The sequence below is a fragment of the Equus asinus genome, chromosome 13, assembly GCF_041296235.1.
Source record: "Equus asinus isolate D_3611 breed Donkey chromosome 13, EquAss-T2T_v2, whole genome shotgun sequence".
Classification (NCBI taxonomy): domain Eukaryota; kingdom Metazoa; phylum Chordata; class Mammalia; order Perissodactyla; family Equidae; genus Equus; species Equus asinus.
In genome coordinates, this window is record NC_091802.1 from 32,338,227 (window position 1) to 32,358,209 (window position 19,983).

A 19,983-nucleotide genomic window follows, 5' to 3' on the forward strand; every position below is an offset into this window, starting at 1 on the left:
GCCTTAACTCTTGCCAAGGCATTCCGCATTTTGGTGGTCTGATGTCATCATCCCAACTGGGTTTCACTGAGAGGCCATGCAGATTGAATGGAAAAAAATCCTCACTCAGGTCCAATGTGTCTTCCTGTTACTCCTATGATCCTTTTGGGTTCACAGAAATCAATCTGATCTTTCAGTTTGGACCACATTGGGCTGGAGGAAGCTCACTGGAGTTGTCTAAGGCCCCATCTGCCTAGACACACCGCACAATCATTTCCATCCTAGGGTACAGTGAGGAATGGGTCTCCTCTGCTCTCAACATTAACAAATATAAGTGGGATTTTGCTGCTCCCGGGAGCTGGACCCAGGCCCCTTTTCCTGAGCTCCACCAACATTTTTGCTCTTTCTTCCCTCCCACAGCCAGGGGAATTATTTCCTAGACAGGGAGTAGGAAAGCCTTGCTCTTCCTCATCATATGTGCTCTCAAATCTTTGATCTAAATCATGAATCCTTTCCAGTTCCCTACGGAGCCATACTTTTGAAACTCAAAAGAGCATGTGTTCCTCTGCTTTTTGATGTCATACCCCTTTCTTGAGGCAATGAACATTAAATGTCCTAGAAGTTCAAATATGGGATAAAGGGGAGAAAGAAAATAAATGGAAAAAGCTTTGGTTAATTTCAGTTGAGTGTCCTTTGCATAAAATATAAATCACATGGGGGCTAGGATCACATCTGTTTTGGTTTGTTTCCCTGGTACTTCGCAAAGTGTCTGGCATCTAGTAGCATTTGGTATGAGATGAAGTGAATAAATGAATACAAGAGCATGAGAGTTAAACTGGCAACTAAGTCTTAGTTATAGGCAGCACGTGACACGCATAATTTGGCAAGTACGTCTGGAACATCTGCTACATGACAGGCATCATGCTAGATCCTGAGGAGCAATGGTGGACAAGACAGAGAAATCCCTGCCCTCGTGGAGCTTACTCCATTAAGGAAGACAGTAAACAAACAGATCACTCCGAACTGATAAATAATGTAAAAGGAATAAACAGAATGAAGCGACAGAGAATAATTTGATGACTGAGAAATGGGAATGGGAGGGTCAGAGCTACTAATCTGATTGCACTTTCCCTCAGACCCCCACCCCCCAGGGTAAAAACCAAACTTGAAAAAAATTAACAAAAGCAGTATTAGTTAAATGTAAAAAGTCCTATGAAGGAAGCAAATGCAGATTTGCATTTAATATTTATATACTCATCATGCAGGTACAATGATATTACACGTGGATAGTTATGGTTAAAACATCTTGGGTATTTTATTTCCCAAGTTGAGCCCCACAAGCATATTCTGTTTAGAGTTCTTTTCATCTTCTCAAAAGTTATACGCAATAGAGTAAGTTGCTTTAATGTTAGTTCAGTTCTTTCTGTTCTATATATTGTAAATTCAAGTTTGTTGACCTTTGAAAAAGTTGCATTTCACTTAGCAGAGAAAATAAAAGTGTCCCATTTCCCCCTAGAAAAAGGATATTTTCTAATTTTGCACACACTTTATGAAAGCATCATTTGACCCTGTATTTTCACAGCTGCTTTGCATTTATTATTAGAGAGGCCCTTCATACAGTATGTTCTTCTCCTTTCACTTCTAGTCAAGGGGTGCTGTCAATATTATTTTGGAATTATTCAAATTTAAGAGACTGATAAAAGGCTTCTCTTCAGGGTTTCCTACTAAACAAACCCCTAACTTCTTACTCCTTTAAGGAAAAATAAAAGGTTTTTGAGAAAAAAGAAAAGAATGGGAAAAGGTTTCAGACTATGAGCTTCTTGATTTGGGAATCAGTACTATTCAGCACGGAAACTTCAGGACCTTGCATTTTGCCTAGCATATAATAGGTGCTCAGGAAGTGGTTACTGAGTTGAACGGGTTTGGGTAGAGGTAGGGGATTACTATACAGATGGGGAAATTGAGGCTGAAAGGACTTGTGCGTGTGTTTGCATTGTGCTTTGAACTTTACCAAGGGCCCTCACCCAAGTTAGCTCATTTAAAAGTCGAGCCTCACCATCACTGCATGTAAAGCAGGAAAGGTCAATATTTTCAAGAACGAAGACGAGGGTAATGATGTGTTTAACATGCAGTGAACACTAGTCACCGCTAGTCTCTATACAGCGGGTCAGTCTCTGCTGCTAAAGGACAACTAACACCTACTGACAACAGAGTTCAGGTCCCTAGACCACGATGGAAGGAAGGTTACTCTTAAAGGACAAAAACAGTAAGAAAAGCTATTGGCAATCTTCAGACCAAAAAAGCCTCTCATATATCATTGGTAGTACTGCAAATTGGTCCTATTTTTATGGAGGAAAATTTATGATTACCTACCAAAATTAAAATGAACATACCTTTGATGTAGCAATTTACTTTTATAAATGTATTCTCATTATAGACATATTGGCACAAGAATTCATAGATACGAGAAAAGGATTTAATGAATATAATACGAACATAAGAATATTCACTGTGATATTCTTAGTAACAGAAGAAAACTTACAATAGCCTTAAGTGTTCATCAATAGATTGCTGGCTACCCAAATTATGAGTTATCTAGGTAGCGATATTTTACACAAATATTTGAAATACAACATTAATCTATGTATTGACATGAAAAAATGACCACAATTTAGTAAGTTAAAAGAAAGCTGCTTAACAGTATGATTTCCTTTGAGTAAAAATACTCATCACACTATTAGTGACAGCTACCTCTGGAAAGTCAGACGGGCTATTTTTTTACTTTACTCAGTTCCATACTACTTGAATTTTTAAATGGAAATAGATTATCTTTGAAACTTAAAAATTAAAGAGAAGCTGTTCAGCTCTGGCCACCTGAGAAACTTTTTTCTCTAAAGCCAATAGTAAGCAGAACCCAGGAAGCGGCTAGCTATTGCCCTGCTTGTCATAGTGCTCCAACACAGCGCTTGGCACACTGTCGGTGCTCAGGAAATATTCTGAGAATGAATAAGGATGGCTAACCCTGGTCACTCTTTAGTAAACTGAGATGGAGGGACATCAGTACACTCAGACTTTTTAACCCTAAAATCTGAGTGAGTGGGTCAACGACGAAGAGCTTAAAATGACCACATCGATAGGGCTGATTTATATTAAAGAAAGACTGGCTATGTGAATGTTAGCTCACCAAAAAATAACTTGGGGATTCTCTTTGCAATGGACAAGGATTCTTAATGAGTCCCCACCACATGTTTCTTTGAGTGTCTCTTACAGCATTTATCTGTTGGTTTACACCTCCTGGGACAATGCTTCCACTTTCTCCTGGGGAATTCTTTCCTGAGCCCTAACTACCAGAAAGTTCCTTATTGCACTGAACTGGATTCTGCCTCTCATAAAACTGACCCACAGACCCCAGCTCTGCCCCTAGCATCACACACAACGTATCTAAGCAGCTCTGCACAGTGGTTTAAGAGAAGGGGCTCTGTGAGGCCCGCCTGCAACCCCAGCTTCCACAAGTGGGTACTGTGTGACCCTTAGGCAAAGATTAGCAACCCTCTGTACACCTGTTTCTTCTTTACAAAATGGGGTCATTATAGTTTCTACCTCATGGCATTGTTTTAAGAAGATAGTGAAATAATATACGCAAACTGCCCATCACAATGTATGACGCAAAATACTTAATATCACAATTTTCATAGACCTTTTTCCATTAGGTATTTGACAGAAACAGGGAGGAAAGTGGCTCAAAACAGCAAAGTTAACATATGAGGTGTCTGTCAGTGAAATGGGTGCCTGAGGACCTTGATCTCAAGTGACTCTAGCATCTCCTCTGTGTTCGCCTCACTAGAAACAAATTAGAGAAACACCCCCAGGAGGGGGAGGGAAATTTCATAGTATCAATCTGGGAACAACAAAAGTCTGTACATTCACAATTATAGCTAGTCACTCACAAAAGTAACTTCGGGTGTTTGAGACTCTCACTCCCCTCTGGGGGACACAAGGAAAGAGGTCCCTCAGGGGATTCTCTCAAAACGTGTCTCCCCGAAGCTTCCTAATATTCAAATAGCTGTCAGGTGAAATGCCAGGCTTCTCCAGCTGTCTGAAACTTCTCAGGGCTATTCAAGATATAAACTATAAATCCTACATATATTCAGGAATGTATGGTGAGTACAACGCGCACATATATTTACAATAGACATGCATATTACATACCACAGGAAATCTGGTGGACTCGCAGACTGAGGATCTAGGTCTAATCCTGACCTGGCCACTAACTCATGGCGCGAACTCTTAGGATCTGTTTACTCAACTATAAGGTGGTTACAACTGACGATTCTTACATTCTGTCCTAAAGAACTTGAGGTTTACACAGCAGGGCTGGGGGCTGCTTTAACGGGCTCCAGGCCTCCATCTTGTTTCAAGCAGAGCAGCAATATTTTTAAAAAATCTGTTACATATATTGGGATTCTGCATAAGAATTCATCTGAAAAATGAGTCTTTTTCATCAAAAGATGTTTGAAAATCACTGAATCAGGTGATCTTTAAGGTTCCTTCCAGAACCTCAAGGTTCTGAGTTCCTTTTTCCTACTTGTATTTCAGAAGTGGGGAGGGAGGGAGAGAAGGGAGGAGGAGGGGGAGAAAAGGGGAAGAATGGAGGAGGAGGGGGAGGAGGGGTGATGGTGGTGGGGAGAAGAGAAGAGGCCGGAGTGACAACAGTAACTTTTCTGTGTTATCAGGCCTGGTTTGGGAACAGAGTATTCCGATTAATGATTCTTACTCACTGTCTTCCTAAGTGTATTACCTGACAATACAGTAACATTGGATAAGAATAAGACCCTTTTTATTATTCAGTTGGTACCTAATGCCCAGGATATTTACAATGACTTCATCCCCACTCCACTTCCCCATTTCCCAGCTTCAAGTTTAAATCATTAAACTGAGAGAAAATCTTTAGCACTCCAAGTCAATGGCTCATTCCTTCCAAAAACTGTGGAGTAGTATCCTTACAATAAAATAAGATCACAAGTATAATCAGTTTGGAGGGTGATAAATCAGCAATAATGAGGTCAGTCTTGAACTCCTAGCGGAAGAGTTCAAGGATGTCTCTTTTCACAGCAGAGGAGACTCTGATGCCCCTCTTCTCATCATCTCCCCTCAAACGCTCCCTCTGGCAAGGGCAACCAAAGCAGGGCAAATCCCAGATGTGAGCCAGTCCCTTTTCTTTAGAAAACTGATCTGCTGAAAGAAGACAGAACATCACAAAGCCGTGTTCCTACTTGGTGAGTGTTTGGGGGAGAAGGAGGGGGAAGGGTTTATAGGAGAAGAGTGGGGTTATGTGGGGGCCGTGTTTGACTGAAGAAGTGCTCCCTGAATCTCTGTGGCCCCCGGAGTGCACAGCTGTGGAGCTCAGCTGCATCAACAGAGCCACGGTGCCCTGCGCGTGGGGCTGTAACCTCCCTCTGCAGGGCCAGCAGGGTGCGGTGGAAAGGGGATTGGACACAGAATCAGAAGACCTAGGTGTGAGTCTCGGCTCCAGGATAAGGTGCTTCATTTCTCTGAACCGCTATTTCCCTAACTGAAAACCAAGAATAAAAATACTCACTGGATCTGCCTCACAGGCATGTCGTAGGGTTTAAATAAACCAGGGTCTGAAAAGCATTTTGTAAATTAGAAAGACCCATAAAGATGCAAGCTGTATGCAGGAGCCCGTGAGACAGTTGTCTAAATGTGATCCTTACAAACCCCAGAAAGCTTGCTTAAATCACTTTCCTAAGATACGATATAAAAGGTTAGTGAATTACAAATAAATGAAGTGTTTCACTATGTTCATATAATTTTCCAATATAAGTCTTAACTATAAAAACCATTGTATCTGATACTCTACAAAGAAATATATATAAAATTACAAAAATCTAATTATATATGAAAAAATTATACATATTATAAAATCTAATTATATAAGATTTCAAAAAATATGACTAGATTATTCTTAAAGAACTACTGTAGTGGCAATTGAGCTCGTAAATGTATACAGTTATATCAAAGAGTTTTACAAAAATAGCTGAAATCTAGAGTCTCCATTTTACAACTCCAGTAAGCAGTGTGTATTTTACTCCTATTTTAGACTGGTGTGCCTCAGAGCCATCCTCATCCAGTAGACTGAGAAGCCAGAAGACTAGGCAGCTCAGCTTCCTCCAGAAAACCATCAACTCTTCTGGTCAGGAAGTTCTCTGGAGCAATCCTCTTCATTCTCCTCCGAGCAAGACAGGTTCAGTGCGCTCATCACGGGATGGATCCAGGATGTGGTCTGTGTTACGTGACTTGAGAAGAACAAGGAATGCAATTACAATCTGAAAGGTGGTCCTTCTACCCATCCATGCAAGTACTGATCCTAGTGACACTGCAGCCACCCCACTGCGGTCCCTTGTGGTAGGAAGCAGTTGGAACTAGATCCAATGGTTTCAATAACTTTTAGACATATCTTAAGGCTTAACAAAAACCATTTCCTTTTTTCTTCTTTGGTAAAAAGCAATGCAGGAGAATGTGTCGTCTTTGACTCCTTACCTGACATCTAGTCAGTCAGCACGTCCTGTGAGTGTCTTGCTGTAAGATCACTGGAATCTTTTCCTTCCTCTCCCTTTCCAGTGCTATAGCCTGGGTCACTGAAATAGCTTGTCTCTCTGCCTCTTTTCTAATTCAGTCTCCACTCAAGCTAAGAGATCTTTCTAAATGACAAATCATACGCTGTTGCTCACCTGCGAAAAATTCAGTGCCAACGATGCCTTCTGGATCAAATACCTACTCTACAGGATGAAATACCTTGTTTTTTACCTGCCTCAACAATACTTTCTTCTCGGCTACAATCTTCCTCCCTCCCATCTTATTTATCTTAACTCATACTAATTCTAAAGAACCAAATCTCCCTCAAGATTCCTCTGATCTGTGCCCATGGTCTTATCTCTTATTATATTATATTATAAATGCTTGTTTATTTTGAAGCACTCTTAATGAATATGAAGCTCCTTGAGGGCAGGAACTATTTCTGATCTCTGAATTTATGGTACCTAACATGTTCTCAGAACAAATGACTAGGCATTTCAGGGAAGAACACAAGAAGAGGTGAGGAAGGATGTACAAAAGATAGAGGGCATGTTCAAGGAGTGGGGAAACATCACCAAGCGTGTCCCTACCTGGGGGATGGTGGTTCTCAGACCTAGTATTCTACTCCCAGCCTTCAGCTGGACGAATCTCCTAAGTCCACCCCATCTGCACAGCTCCCGAGTGTTGGACAGACAGCTTCTGGAATTAGGATAATTTGTTTCTTCTCCTTGCATCCTCTTTCTAGCTCTGGTTTACCCCACTGCCCTCATCCATCTCAGCTTAGTTCCCCTGCCCCGATCCTACCCAAACTCAACTTCAGAAGCTGCATCATGTCTTAGAGCAAGTCCTCCTGAGGGCTGGCACTTATGAGGATCAAATAAGATCATGGATCTGAAAGTATCTCTTACATTACTGGATAACATTTTCCAAAGTGTGTTCCAAGGGTTTTTAACAAATTGTTATGTGAAGAAGAGAATCCTATGGTCAAATAAGTTTGAGATACACTAAGTTAAACATAGTTAAGTAGGTTTCTTTACCGTAGGATTTCCCAGAGCCTTAAATATACTAATGTGTTCTATGACTCTCCAAGAGTATGCAATAGTACTCAAACTAACGTGCCCCTGTTAGCACACACGGGGTGAATGCTCCACAGAGCACAATTTGGGACTCTCACAAAAATGTTCTTACTTTATCAGCTGTTGATGACAATAACTGAGAATGTTGGACTTAGTACAAATGGTCAGTTTCACTGTCATTACTGGATTTGGTTTGTTTTCAATCCTATACTCTAAATTCTATCCATGTCCTCCTATACAAATTGTTCAACTCCTCTGCTTAAATATTAAAATCCATCTTTCCATGGAAGATCATTGATAGTTTCATGATGGGGTAAAAGAGTTTCAGTTATTTAAGAATCAAGGAGAAGGCAGTAAGGCCTAGATATCTTCATAGTTTCAAACCTCGGAGTGTGGTTAAGTGGTACAAAGAATCATTATTCTCTTGACAGTAATCCACATTACTATTATCTCTTTAAAATGGTTTAATGGAATTTCTTATTATGGAGGCTAAACTTACTAAGGCTTTTGATTCTGAACAGGTTAACTTCATTTCAAGGCTTTTATAATGCTGGAAAGTGGCCTAAATTGAAAGTGGTTTTAAAGAAATACTAATGAGTGTAACCTAAGAGGGCCAGAACGCCGCTGCAGGGTGAAATGAGGACACACCGTCCTGTACAAAGTACCTGTTTAAAACTAAAAGGAAAAAGCTGGATGAGACAGTTTTGCTAATTTTAAACTCTTTGTTTATATACTTTAATGTTTATCAGCACATTTACAATATGTTAGTCCAAAGAAGAGACTTCAATTTAAATTATTATAAATCCTCCCTCCCTGATAATGTTCCCTAATTGGGGAGGGTGGGAGGAAGAAAAACAGGAACAATTACCTGGGGATGAGTTTGGGTGCATGCTTCCCTATTTGACTTTTTAAAAAATAAAACTCTTGTTCTTGAAATATTATAACTCCCCAGATACGGAAATTTCACTAACTTGATAATTTAAAATAATTAAAAACAAATGTCTAAGAAAAAAATGCAGTTATAGGCTCTAAACAATAAATATGAGAAAGTTCCACCAGAAGGTCATCCTTGCCAGGAACCTTCATTAAGCACTTTTAATCAACAAATCAACATCTTACTCCAAATATAAAATACCATAAAATATTGATTAATCTTATATTCACAATATATTTCTCTGTAGATGTTTGAAAAACCCACACCTAAGCACCAAATATGCCGTTACAACAGATACTCACAGGAAAGAACAGAACTTCAGCAACAGAGAGATAGCGTTCTATGCGTCAGTGGCGCATTTCACATCTGGGTCTTTCATAAAAACATCCAGAACCAATGCTTCTAAAACTCAGGCAGTGCATGTAAAGTGCCTGGCAATGAGTAGATATTCAGTAAATGATCATGGCTAGTTTTATTGATAATTAGGGCTTTCCGATTATTTTAAGAAAAACTTGGAATTCTTCCTGTAATGCTAGAATGGGGCCATTTGTGTGTATACTATTCCATTTTATGTCCTAGTGAGCAATGTGACTAAAGAGCTTTGACATAATCCTTACGATGAGATAATCCCAGATTTACTGGCTTGGAGAACATTCTAGTATTAGAAATATTTCCTCTCTGATTTGTGCGCTTGGTAATTCAACTGAGAAGAGAGAGAATAAATCAGCCCTGTTGATTCTGTTTAATTAATAAAGACCCCATGGTTCATAAAGTGAGATGCTGTTACTTAGTATGAAAAATTTAGAGGTCTGGAAAATAAATGAGGCTGCCTATGAAACATGAAAATCTTCTGTTTGAACATACAGTACCTCTGGCAAATGTTCCTGCGGAGAGTGCATCTGACCTGATTTGGGGGAGCCATCAACAGAAGTTCAGATATATTTGAAAATCTAACAGCATAATACTACTTGCCTCTAAATGATTGCTAAATCTGTTGTTGGAAAACATTAATATTCGATTTGGGAAGATGGCAGTGTTGAGTTTTTTCTTTTATAATATTAGTAAATTGAGAGACATATTTTAGAGCTTACAAAAAAACCTAAGAGAACACACTTTATTTTATTGGCAAAGAAATGTAAGTGAATTATTTAAATCCTATTATAATTACACTCCTTATGTTTCTTACCTCCTAGCATGCAAAATGCTTTCTTTTGAAATAAAAATTTAGGACAGCCTGTTAAGAGAAAAGTGGTTTAAAGACAAAAAGTGCACTAGTTTTGTAGAAATTCATTCTTATAACCGTCTGTGATGATGAAAGAGGTCCTTTTGTTAATCTTCCATTGGGGATGGCACTATTTATACAGCATTGTGAATTTAGCAAGATCGCATATATTATCATGTTTAGATAAAGCTACAGAATAAAGAGCCAAAGTAATTAATGTCCAATGTGCTTTTGGAGGGGAGCAGATAATCTTATGCATATAACATTCATGTGAACCAGAAAACAAAGACAAGTAAATACATGTTAATTCAATCTGTTCCTGGCACCAGTAACTTGGAAAGACTGGAAAATTTTCCAACTGGCCATAAACTGCAAGTATTAATGACAATAAAAGATTTATATTTAAAAAAGAATCCCATTGAAAACAAAATAGAAGGTAAGAACAAAAAGTGAACCATGTCAAAAAAAATTATTAAAAAGTCACCAAACCATGAGGTGGCACGTATTCTTGTCAGACATGGGTTATGAGAATGACTACAGATTAGTAATAGGAAGTCCATTCCAAAGCATGTTTAAGAGAAAATTATAGGCAGTTTGTTTCCAAGGAAATATTGAGTTCCCTCTTACATGATTTTAGAAATATATGCCTAAAATCAAAACGAATATTTCTCATTAGTGAACTCTGTAAATATCACAGAACAATTTGAGTATTTCATAATTAGGCATTTGGAAATCCAGCGAGGCTCTGATCAAATATTAGCAGGATCCCATCCAAATCTTTACAGTTTAGAGGCCAAATTTTATTTTTACTATATATTTATGGCATTTTCTATAAAAAATACATCCTCTATCTTTGGAAAGTTTAAAAAATCCAATGAATCAAAAAATCTTTAGGCCTCAGATATCAAATTATATTTCAAGAATCTGAAATATTACTTCTGCATAATATTGGAAAAAATTTCTATGTCACTCGCCTTGTAAAAATAGATCACTGAAAAGAAAATGCCTGAAAAAATATGGAAAATATTAATTATATTGTTTTCAAATAATATACGGAAGCTTAGACTGCTGGCAATTCTGTATAGAACCAAAAAATCCCAGGTCCAAAGCTGATGCAATTAATTTTTCAAAGAAAGTAAGTGTTCTATAGTCACAAATTACAGCTCGGGGTAACTGTTTTTGATCATTATCAGATAAAAAAAATATAGAAGACCTCAAAGAACATGTTCCACTGACACTGGTACCTATACACTGGACTATTAGATACTAATAAACAATTATACAGAATTTTATAGTTGGCATATTTGTACATTCTCATACACCCGCCAGCAGTGTCCACCAACATTTACGTCCTCCATTCCATACTGTTGAGTGTCACCAGGAGGCAGGTGCCCAGGCAGAGACTACATTTCTCATCTCCCATTTCATCTACATCCTTATGTGAGCATGTGACTAGTTCCTACCAATGGAAGGTGAGAGAATTGATGTTTGTGTCTTGTGGGCCAGGGGTTTTTAAGAAGCTGGAGTGCTTTCTCTACTCTTACTCCTCATCCACTAGCTGAATGCAGAGGACTCTGAGGCCCTAGGGGATGGCAGAGCCATGCGCTAGAAGGTGCTGAGGTCTGCAAGTCACCACCCAAAGACAAAAAACCTCCATCCATCAACCAGGAATCCGTGCATTGACTGGTATGTGAGCGCTAAGACACTGAAAGGCAGTGATTTGTTATAGCAGCCAGTGTCATTCTAAGTCAATGTTAAGCAAGAAGAGAGCATTTCAAGGAAGTCATGACTATTACTTTCCTAGTAAATACATGTACAACTTTTACGAACCAAAGAGCTTGTTTTTTTAAAATATAGAAAACAGGCAATATTTTTTTCACGTTAAATTTACGTCAATAATCAACAGACTGTCAGAATACAGGGTAATGGAACTAAAATTAATAAGAAACAAGTTTTCAAGACCATTGCCAAAGTTTCCTCATTAAATTCCTAGTTATAAGTAGAAGTGCCTGAAATATAGAAGCTACTTTAATTTTTAATGTTCTTAATAAAATAGTAAGAATTATAAGTCATAAGGCTTTTACTTAATTTATCCAATAAAATAAGTTTAACAAACATCTGACTAAATGTATTTTTCTTAATTACCAAATGTGAAGTATTGAAAGAACTAAAACTATTTGAAACATAAGATTTCAACTAATTTTATACTACTTCTAGTATTACTTTTCTACCAAAGTTAAACTGACTACGCTAAAAGATAAATATACATATTATGTTAGAGAAGAATTGACATCCTAAAAATCAAAGCTGAAAGGGACTTGGAGGGGTTCCTTATGGGATCATCTCTAAAAGCATGAGGTGTTTTATAAGTATTATTGACTCCATATTGAGAGTGAGTGCTATAAAGTAGAAACCTTCAATTATAGTAAAAATTATGGGATTAAAAACCAACCATGCTGTCAACCTTTATAGTTCTATAATGAACTTCACATACTAATTGTTTCTAATGGTGCCACCATGGACTTGTGAATAAATGGACTTATTTAAGGTCTTTTAGAACCTTAGTATATTTTAAAGGAAAGAAAGAGTTATATTTATCCTCATCTTCTATATGAGGAAACTAAAACTGAGAGAGGTGAAATACCTCACTCCAGCTTTATAAACATAAAACTATTAAGTATTAGTCGGGACCTGGATCCAAATCCGACTTCTAAGAACTTAACCATTACGTTACTGCTCTCAGAGGCTCTGTTATCTGGGTTGGTTCCAACAACAATATGAATGGAGGTTCTCAGATGGCTTAAATGATCACCTGAAAGGGCTCTTCAGCTTTATAAGATGAACTAAGTAAAGATGTGTTGACTGATTAATTCAATGATCATAGAGTATATGCCTAAAGCATTTTTTAAAGCACTTGCCACAAAATTCATAAAAAATTTATTGAGGGAGTATAAATAGAAAGTACTGTGTGAGGCCTGCTTTCCCAGCAGTCTTGTACTTTTCACATTGTGTGGCAATGAATTCTTAGTATGTCTATCTTTGCCCACTAGGCTGTTAGCTTCTGGAGGGCAGGGAAGTGTCCTATGCATATTTAGAGCCCCAGTGCCAGGCTCACAGAAAGTGGGGGGGTCAATAAATGTTTGATGCAAGGATCCATTAGACATTCCACTGATATATTACTATTGTTATACCACTGAGTAAAAAATGCTCAAAAGTGGTAGACGAGCTTATTCATAATTGAGGATCACATAAAACAGTCTTCAGATGTGATGATGCAGTGGCCTTGCCCTAAACGACTCAGAAATATGTGTATAGAAATTCAACTTTAGCAGAAAAAAAGTTCAATTTATTGAAATAGTCAAAAAACTACCAAATAACCACAACGACTAGCCCTCTTCACCAATATTCTCATATCCAAGTAATTTGACAAGGTCTATTCATATCTTTGGTGGTAGGTAATAAGTGAATCACTATGATAACTCAAACAATTTTTTTTCCTTCTCCCCAAAGGCCCAGTACATGGTTGTATGTTCTAGTTCTAAGTCCTTCTAGTTCTCTATGTGAGCCGCTGCCACAGGATAGCAACTGACAGATGGGTGGTGAGCTTCTGTGACCGGGAAGAGAACCCAGGCCTCAGGGGTGAGTGCGCAGAACTTTAACCACTAGGCCATCAAGGCTGGCTCCAAACAATTTTGACTAGAGTTTAATTACTAAATAGCTGGAGTTATGTATAAACTTACTCAAATCCCAGGCTTTAAGTTATAATTATTTACATCAAACAAATACTATTTTAACAAATCTTGTATTAACTATTAGAGTATAAATTCCTACAAAGACAAATAAACAAGACGGTAAGTGGTTTGGCTAAGTGCTCACCACACCCCTCACTCCCTGACCTTTACTGAGAGGACTTTACCACACTGGAAATTTCAGCCGCCGAAATGATTCAGAATGCAGCCAAAACCATATTCCAAGGCACCTGATGCCCAACACAAGGATGGAGATTTTCACAGAGGGACCTGCTTAATGCTGAGGCTAAGCAACAAAGTCCAGGTATGATCCGAGAAGCCCTCCAGCCCCCTCAATATCTCGAACATCCATTTCATATGGATGTTCAGGTATGTGGCAGCTGGAGAAGACTTTACATCAGATAAGCATTTTGTACTTTACAATGTCCTTTGATACCAATTTCCCAATTTGTTCATCTAAATCTCATGAACCTTGCTCTTCTCTACAATTTTTACAATTGAAGAAACTGAGGCTAAGAGAGTTCAAGTACACTGTCCAAGGTCACACAGTCGCAGAGCTAGGGCTTCGATGCAGACTATGGTCACTCTTCTTTCATACAGACTGTGCAGACCAGGTTTGAAATTCTGGACTGCCCACGTACTCACTGGGTTACCTGTGTGTCTCTGCGAAAGTGACAAACTCTGAGCCTCAGTTTGCTAATCTAGAAAACATATATTACCTGCCTTAGCAGCGTTGAGATAACATATATAGATCCCCTGTCTCCATGCCTGACACACTCGAGGTTGATCATAACCATCACCCTCTCCCTTCCACCTCTAACACCCTGTATTAGTTTCTACTGGTGCAGTACCAAATTATCACAAATTTAGTGGCTTAAAACAAAACAAATGTCCTGGCTTACAGTTCTGTAGATCGGAAGTCCAACATGGGTCTCGCTGGGCTAAAAGCAACGAGTTGTGTTTTTGTGCTGGCAAAGCTACACTCCTTGCTGGAGGCTCTAGGGGAGAATCCATTTCCTTGCTTTCCCAGCTTTTAAAGGCTACCTAGATTCCGTGGCAAGTGGCCCCATCTTCAAAGCCAGCCACAGAGCATATCTCTGACCCTGCTTCCACTGTCACATCTCTTTCTCTGACTCTCTTCTTCTGCCTTCCTCTTCCACTATTAAGGACTCATGTGATTAGATTGGATCCACCTGGATAATCCAGGCTAATTTCCCTATTTTAAGGTCAGCTGACTAGCAATCTTAATTCAACCTGCAACCTTTATGTTCCTTTACCATGTAACCTAACGCATTCGCAGGTTGTAGGGATTAGCATGTGGACATCGTTGGGGAGCCATTCTTCTGCTTACATACTCCCCTTCCCCTCAGCTGCTTCTTCCACTAAAGACTAGGGCCTAAGGGAAAAGGCATCAGTTTGGATTAATTCTTCCAGTTTGCCTCAAACTTGGTAAATGTATAGGAAGAAAGATTACATGTTACACTGTAATGGAGATTACTGGATGGAGAAAAAGAAGGTGCTAGAGATCTTATGGAAAGTAATTTAAGGGAGAAGCAACCGCTATAGACTGAATTGTGGCCCCACCCTCTCTAATTCATATGTTGAAGCCCTCACCCCTAAGGTGGCTGCATCTGGAAACAGGGCCTGTGGGGAGGTCATTAGGGTTAGATGAGGTCCTGGAGGTGAGGCCCTGGTCCAATGGAAGACACCCCAGAGAGCTCTCTTTCTCCGTGCACACATAGAGAAGAGGCCACGTGAGGACACAGTGAGAAGGTAGCTGTCTACATCCCAGAAAGAGAGGCCTCACAAGAAACCAATCCTGATGGCATCTTGATCTTGGACTTCTGGCCTCCAGAATTGTGAGAAAATTTGTTGTTTAAGCCATCCAGTCTGTGGTATTTTGTTAGGGGAGCCCCAGCAGATTAATACAGCAACCAAATTTGGCAGTGTTTAACGAAAGTTAGTATTTGTTGATAAATTTATATAAAGGATCTTGAAGGCAGAGACAATTCCACATCTGCCTAAATAAATGATAACGCCAGAAAGGTAACGAATTTCCAAAGTACTTTATGCAGTCCCAGAGGATTTGCTTATATTATCCCAATGAAATGCTAAAAAACATGCTTCAGTTACACCTGTCATTGGTTAAATGGGGGTGGGGGGGAAGTTTGGTGTTGGCTGTCTAGATCCAGATGTTTTATTCATTTCAGTGGGCTTTGCTATTCTGAATAACCTCAGTCAGCTGGCTGGCCTTTCGTTTAAATGACAGTTGCTCATATAGCGCTTCATACTGCTACACCCCTTCGTGGATATTTATAGAAAACCCAGAGCAAGCTGTCTCAGGCTCCTGAGCAGGGCAACCTCTCGGCTCCTGTCACAGGGCTTCTGACTGGCTGGGGAGTGGCAGAAGTGTAGGTTTTGGCTACTGGATCCTATTTGCAGCTGTGCAAATGTTGTCATTTAAAACTCCTCCATTGGCAAATAGCAGGATAAAATAAGGGAAGAGTGGGGGACTAACATCTGTTAAGCATGCACCACGTGCCAGGAATTTTGCCAGGGGCCTTACACCCCTTATTTTATTTAAATCGCAAAGCATTCCTGGGAGATAGAAACTACTTGTTTTTTTGGATGAGAAAAGGGGGTACATACGATTGAAATAATACCAATTATACCAAGGTCACACTCAAAAAGTGGTAGCATAAACATTAAAACCCAGGTCTGTCTGATTCTAAGGCCCTTATTTTTTTCTCACCAATTGCTTCCCCAAATTGCCAGACAGTATTCATTCACTGGATAAATATTTATTAAGTCCTGACACATACCAGGCACTGGACTAATTACTGGATATTCTAAGCCGGTTATCACATAGATGGTTACATCCAAACTAGTGGTTTCAATACCTTACAATTTATTCACAGCTAAGGAGTGTTCAAGCCAGACCTGGTGGTCTAGAGGTTAAGATTCGAGGCTCTCACTGCTGTGGCCCAGGTTTGTTTCCTGATCAGGGAGGCACACCATCCATCTGTCAGTTGTCATACTGTGGCAGCTGTGTGTTGCTGTGATGCTGAAAGCGATGCCACCGGTATTTCAAATACCAGCAGGGTCACCCATGACAGACAGGTTTCAGTGGAGCTTCCAGACTACGACAGACTAGGAAGAAGGACCTGGCCACACACTTCTGAAAAAGTTGGCCATGAAAATCCTGTGAACAGCAGTGGAGCACTGTATGATCTCGTGCTGGAAGGTGAGAGGATGGCACAAAAAGACCGGCAGGGTCGCTAGGAGTCTGAATTGACTTGATGCCACTAACGAGAAGTGTTTAGGAACAAAACATTAAAAATGTCCATATTTCATCCTTCAAGTCCTCTGTTGGTTCCCTCATTATAATCTTGTTAAGAAAGAAATGCCTAGGATTCTCATACGTGCAAAAGACAGTGGGAGGCCTACACACATTCTTCTTATCTAACCTGAAGTTAGGTGCATAGAAATTGCCCTGTCACTTCATCAAGTGAGCCTTAGACTTTAGTAGTCTGTCAATGGGCATTTATTTATTTATATTTCATTTTTTTTGAGGAAGATTAGCCCTGCGCTAACATCTGCTGCCAATCCTCCTCTCTGTTGAGGAAGACTGGCCCTGAGCTAACATCCATGCCCATCTTCCTCTACTTTATATGCAGGACACCTGCCACAGCATGGCCTGACAAGCAGTGCATAGGTCCATACCTGGGATCCGAACCGGTGAACTCTGAGCCGCCCAAGCGGAACGTGTGAACTTAACTGCTGCATCAGTGGGCATTTCTTAACTCATCCAAAATGAATCAAAGCAACCAAATTTAATGAGGTCTTCAGAGGGAGGGCTCCTGACAGTATCCACTAAAGTGGAGCTAAAATAATCTGGTAAGGATTTAGGAAAAGTTAAAAGTAGCAGTTTTTTATTTCCTAATCCAGAAACCATTCCTTCCTCTCCACCCTCCCCTCTCCAACATCCCTAATTTCTAATTACATTAGGCTTACTTAATATAGGCTCTACTTGCAAAATAAAGTTACGGGGTAAGAAAACATAACCTCCGATTTTTTTCTTTTGTGTTTTCCATTTATTTTATAAATGAGATGACACAACGTAACTTAAGCCCTTAGTTGATATAGGGGGCTGACAAGGACAAATTGTATTTATGTAAAGGTTATGATCCACATTCTTTCTTACCTGCGAACATCCTAATAGGATGTCCAACTCCAAGTTCAGACAATCATTTAGGGTCATTAACAAACTCTGACTGGAGAGAAATGAGAATAACCAAGCCTACTGGAAATCACTTATTCTTTGGAGTTATAAAGGCAAAGCTCTTAAATACTGCATATGTCATAAGAACTTTTGGGAAGAGGGGTTGTCCCTGTTTATTTTGTCATTCTAACCTACTATTGCATTACTACTGTTCATCCTGGGAGATTTTCTGTGTTAGCAACATGCTCTAGAAGACCAAAGACTGCAAAGACGTGGCATGTGTCCTACACACCTCTTCCCCGCTGAACCCACAGCAGACAGCTCTAATCCACCAAAGCACACATCAGTGAGGTTGAAAATGGCCTCGGAATTCTTCACAAACAACACTTGAGGCAGTGAGCTGAAATCTATTTGCCTGCCCTACTCCAGACAGAGACTTCTGTTTCATTCAGAAATCACAGACTCCCTAGATTCCACTGATAGCCTTTGTAACGTTGTAAGTATAACACCTCCCATGTAATGCAGAAGAGGTTTTATAATATGAGGAGTGCTAGCTCAGATCTTAGGATCTGATATGAATGTCTATCAACACAAATGAACGCATGGAGAATTATAAGCCAAGTTTAGGTAACTTTTAAAAACAAATCACTATACCTACTCAAAAAATCACTAACAGTATAACTTAATATTTGAAGCAAGTCTTTAATATTGAGACTTTTATTTATATAGATGTATAGATTATATATATATTTAATTTTTAACTAATATAATTTGTTGTTAGTGCCATCGAGTTGATTCTGACTCCTAGCAACCCTGTGTACAGCAGAGCAGAACACTGGCCTTTTTGTGCCATCCTCTCACCTTCTGGCACTCTATCAGACAATGCTCCACTGCTATTCACAGGGTTTTCATGGCCAGTTTTTTTGGAAGTGGGTGACCAGGTCCTTCTTTCTAGTCTGTCTTAGTCTGGAAGCTCCACTGTAACCTGTCCACGATGGGTGACCCTGCTGGTATTTGAAATACCAGTGGCATAGCTTTTGGCATCATAGCAACATGCAGCTGCCACAGTGTGACAACTGTCAGATGGGTGGTGAGATTCCCTGACTGGGGAATGAACCCAAGTAGCAGCGGTGAGAGCACTGAATCTGAGCCACTAGACGACTAGGGCTGGCTTAATTAATATCTTACATATATTGTGCAACACGATTGTTGTAGGTATCCTTTAAGAGAGCTCCCAATGATCTTCACCTTCTGGCATTTATGATCTTGTGTAGTTGACTCCTACACTCTACCAGGGTTGGTCATATACCAGTAGTAGATGGCAGAAGTGATGGTATGTCATTCCTGAGATTGGTTATAAAAGACAATGTAGCTTTTGTTTTGGTGTTTCTCTTGCTCTAACTCTTTCTCTCATCCCTTGCTCTGGGGGAAGCCAGCTGCCATGTTGTGCGCAGCCCAATGACCCTAGGGAGATAGGTCCACGTTGTGGTGAGGAACTGAAGTCTTCTGCCAACAGCCACATGTGTGAGCTTGGAACAAATATTCCAGCCCCACTAAGTGACTCTTCAATTCCGAGCCCTGGCTAAGAGCTTGATTGCAACATCATGAGAAACCCGGACTGAGAGAGAAACAGAGTGATGCAATGACCATGCCTGGATTCTTGGTCCTCTGAAACTGGGTAAGAAAATAAATGTTTATTGTTTTAAGCTGCAAAATTCGGGGGAAATTTATTATGCAGCAATAGAGAATTAATATAATCATGATCATTGATCACAGTGAATTGGAATCTTTCAACAGAAAAATAAGAGTGCAATGTAGCAGCTATATCTAATTTGTTTTTACTATCAAACATAACTCATCATAATTTTGTTAAATTATAAAACATACATATAAAGTATATGAATTTTTAAAGTGGAATCATACCAAAAGACCATTATGATTCTATAATAGTATACAGCTTCAAAGGGAAGACAAGAAGTTGGGTGGAAAAATGGTCAAGTTAATCAGATAATTTCATTATAGCACCATCAAGATAACTAGCCTTTTGTTGTTAAATTTAAGAGTGCTTCAACTCTCTCAGGAGAAAATAAGAAAGTTTTCCCTTGAATGCACAGATATATATATAGATAAATATATACATAACTCAATATATCTCTCTCTCTATATAGCAATATATATATATTGCAAGTGAGCAAGCCCTGCCT

General features: G+C 39.4%; 1 protein-coding gene across 5 annotated transcripts in view; it reads right to left on the bottom strand.

Moving 5' to 3' along the window:
* Positions 1-6,031: 6,031 nt before the first annotated feature.
* STXBP4 (syntaxin binding protein 4) overlaps positions 6,032-19,983 on the bottom strand; it is a 160,050-nt gene continuing 146,098 nt past the window's right edge. For all 5 annotated transcript variants that reach the window (XM_070482975.1, XM_044746110.2, XM_070482973.1 and 2 more), the window contains one exon: positions 6,032-6,296. In XM_070482975.1, the coding sequence (XP_070339076.1) occupies positions 6,182-6,296 (115 nt within the window). In that variant the 3' untranslated portion in view covers positions 6,032-6,181. The remainder of the gene's footprint in view (positions 6,297-19,983) is intronic.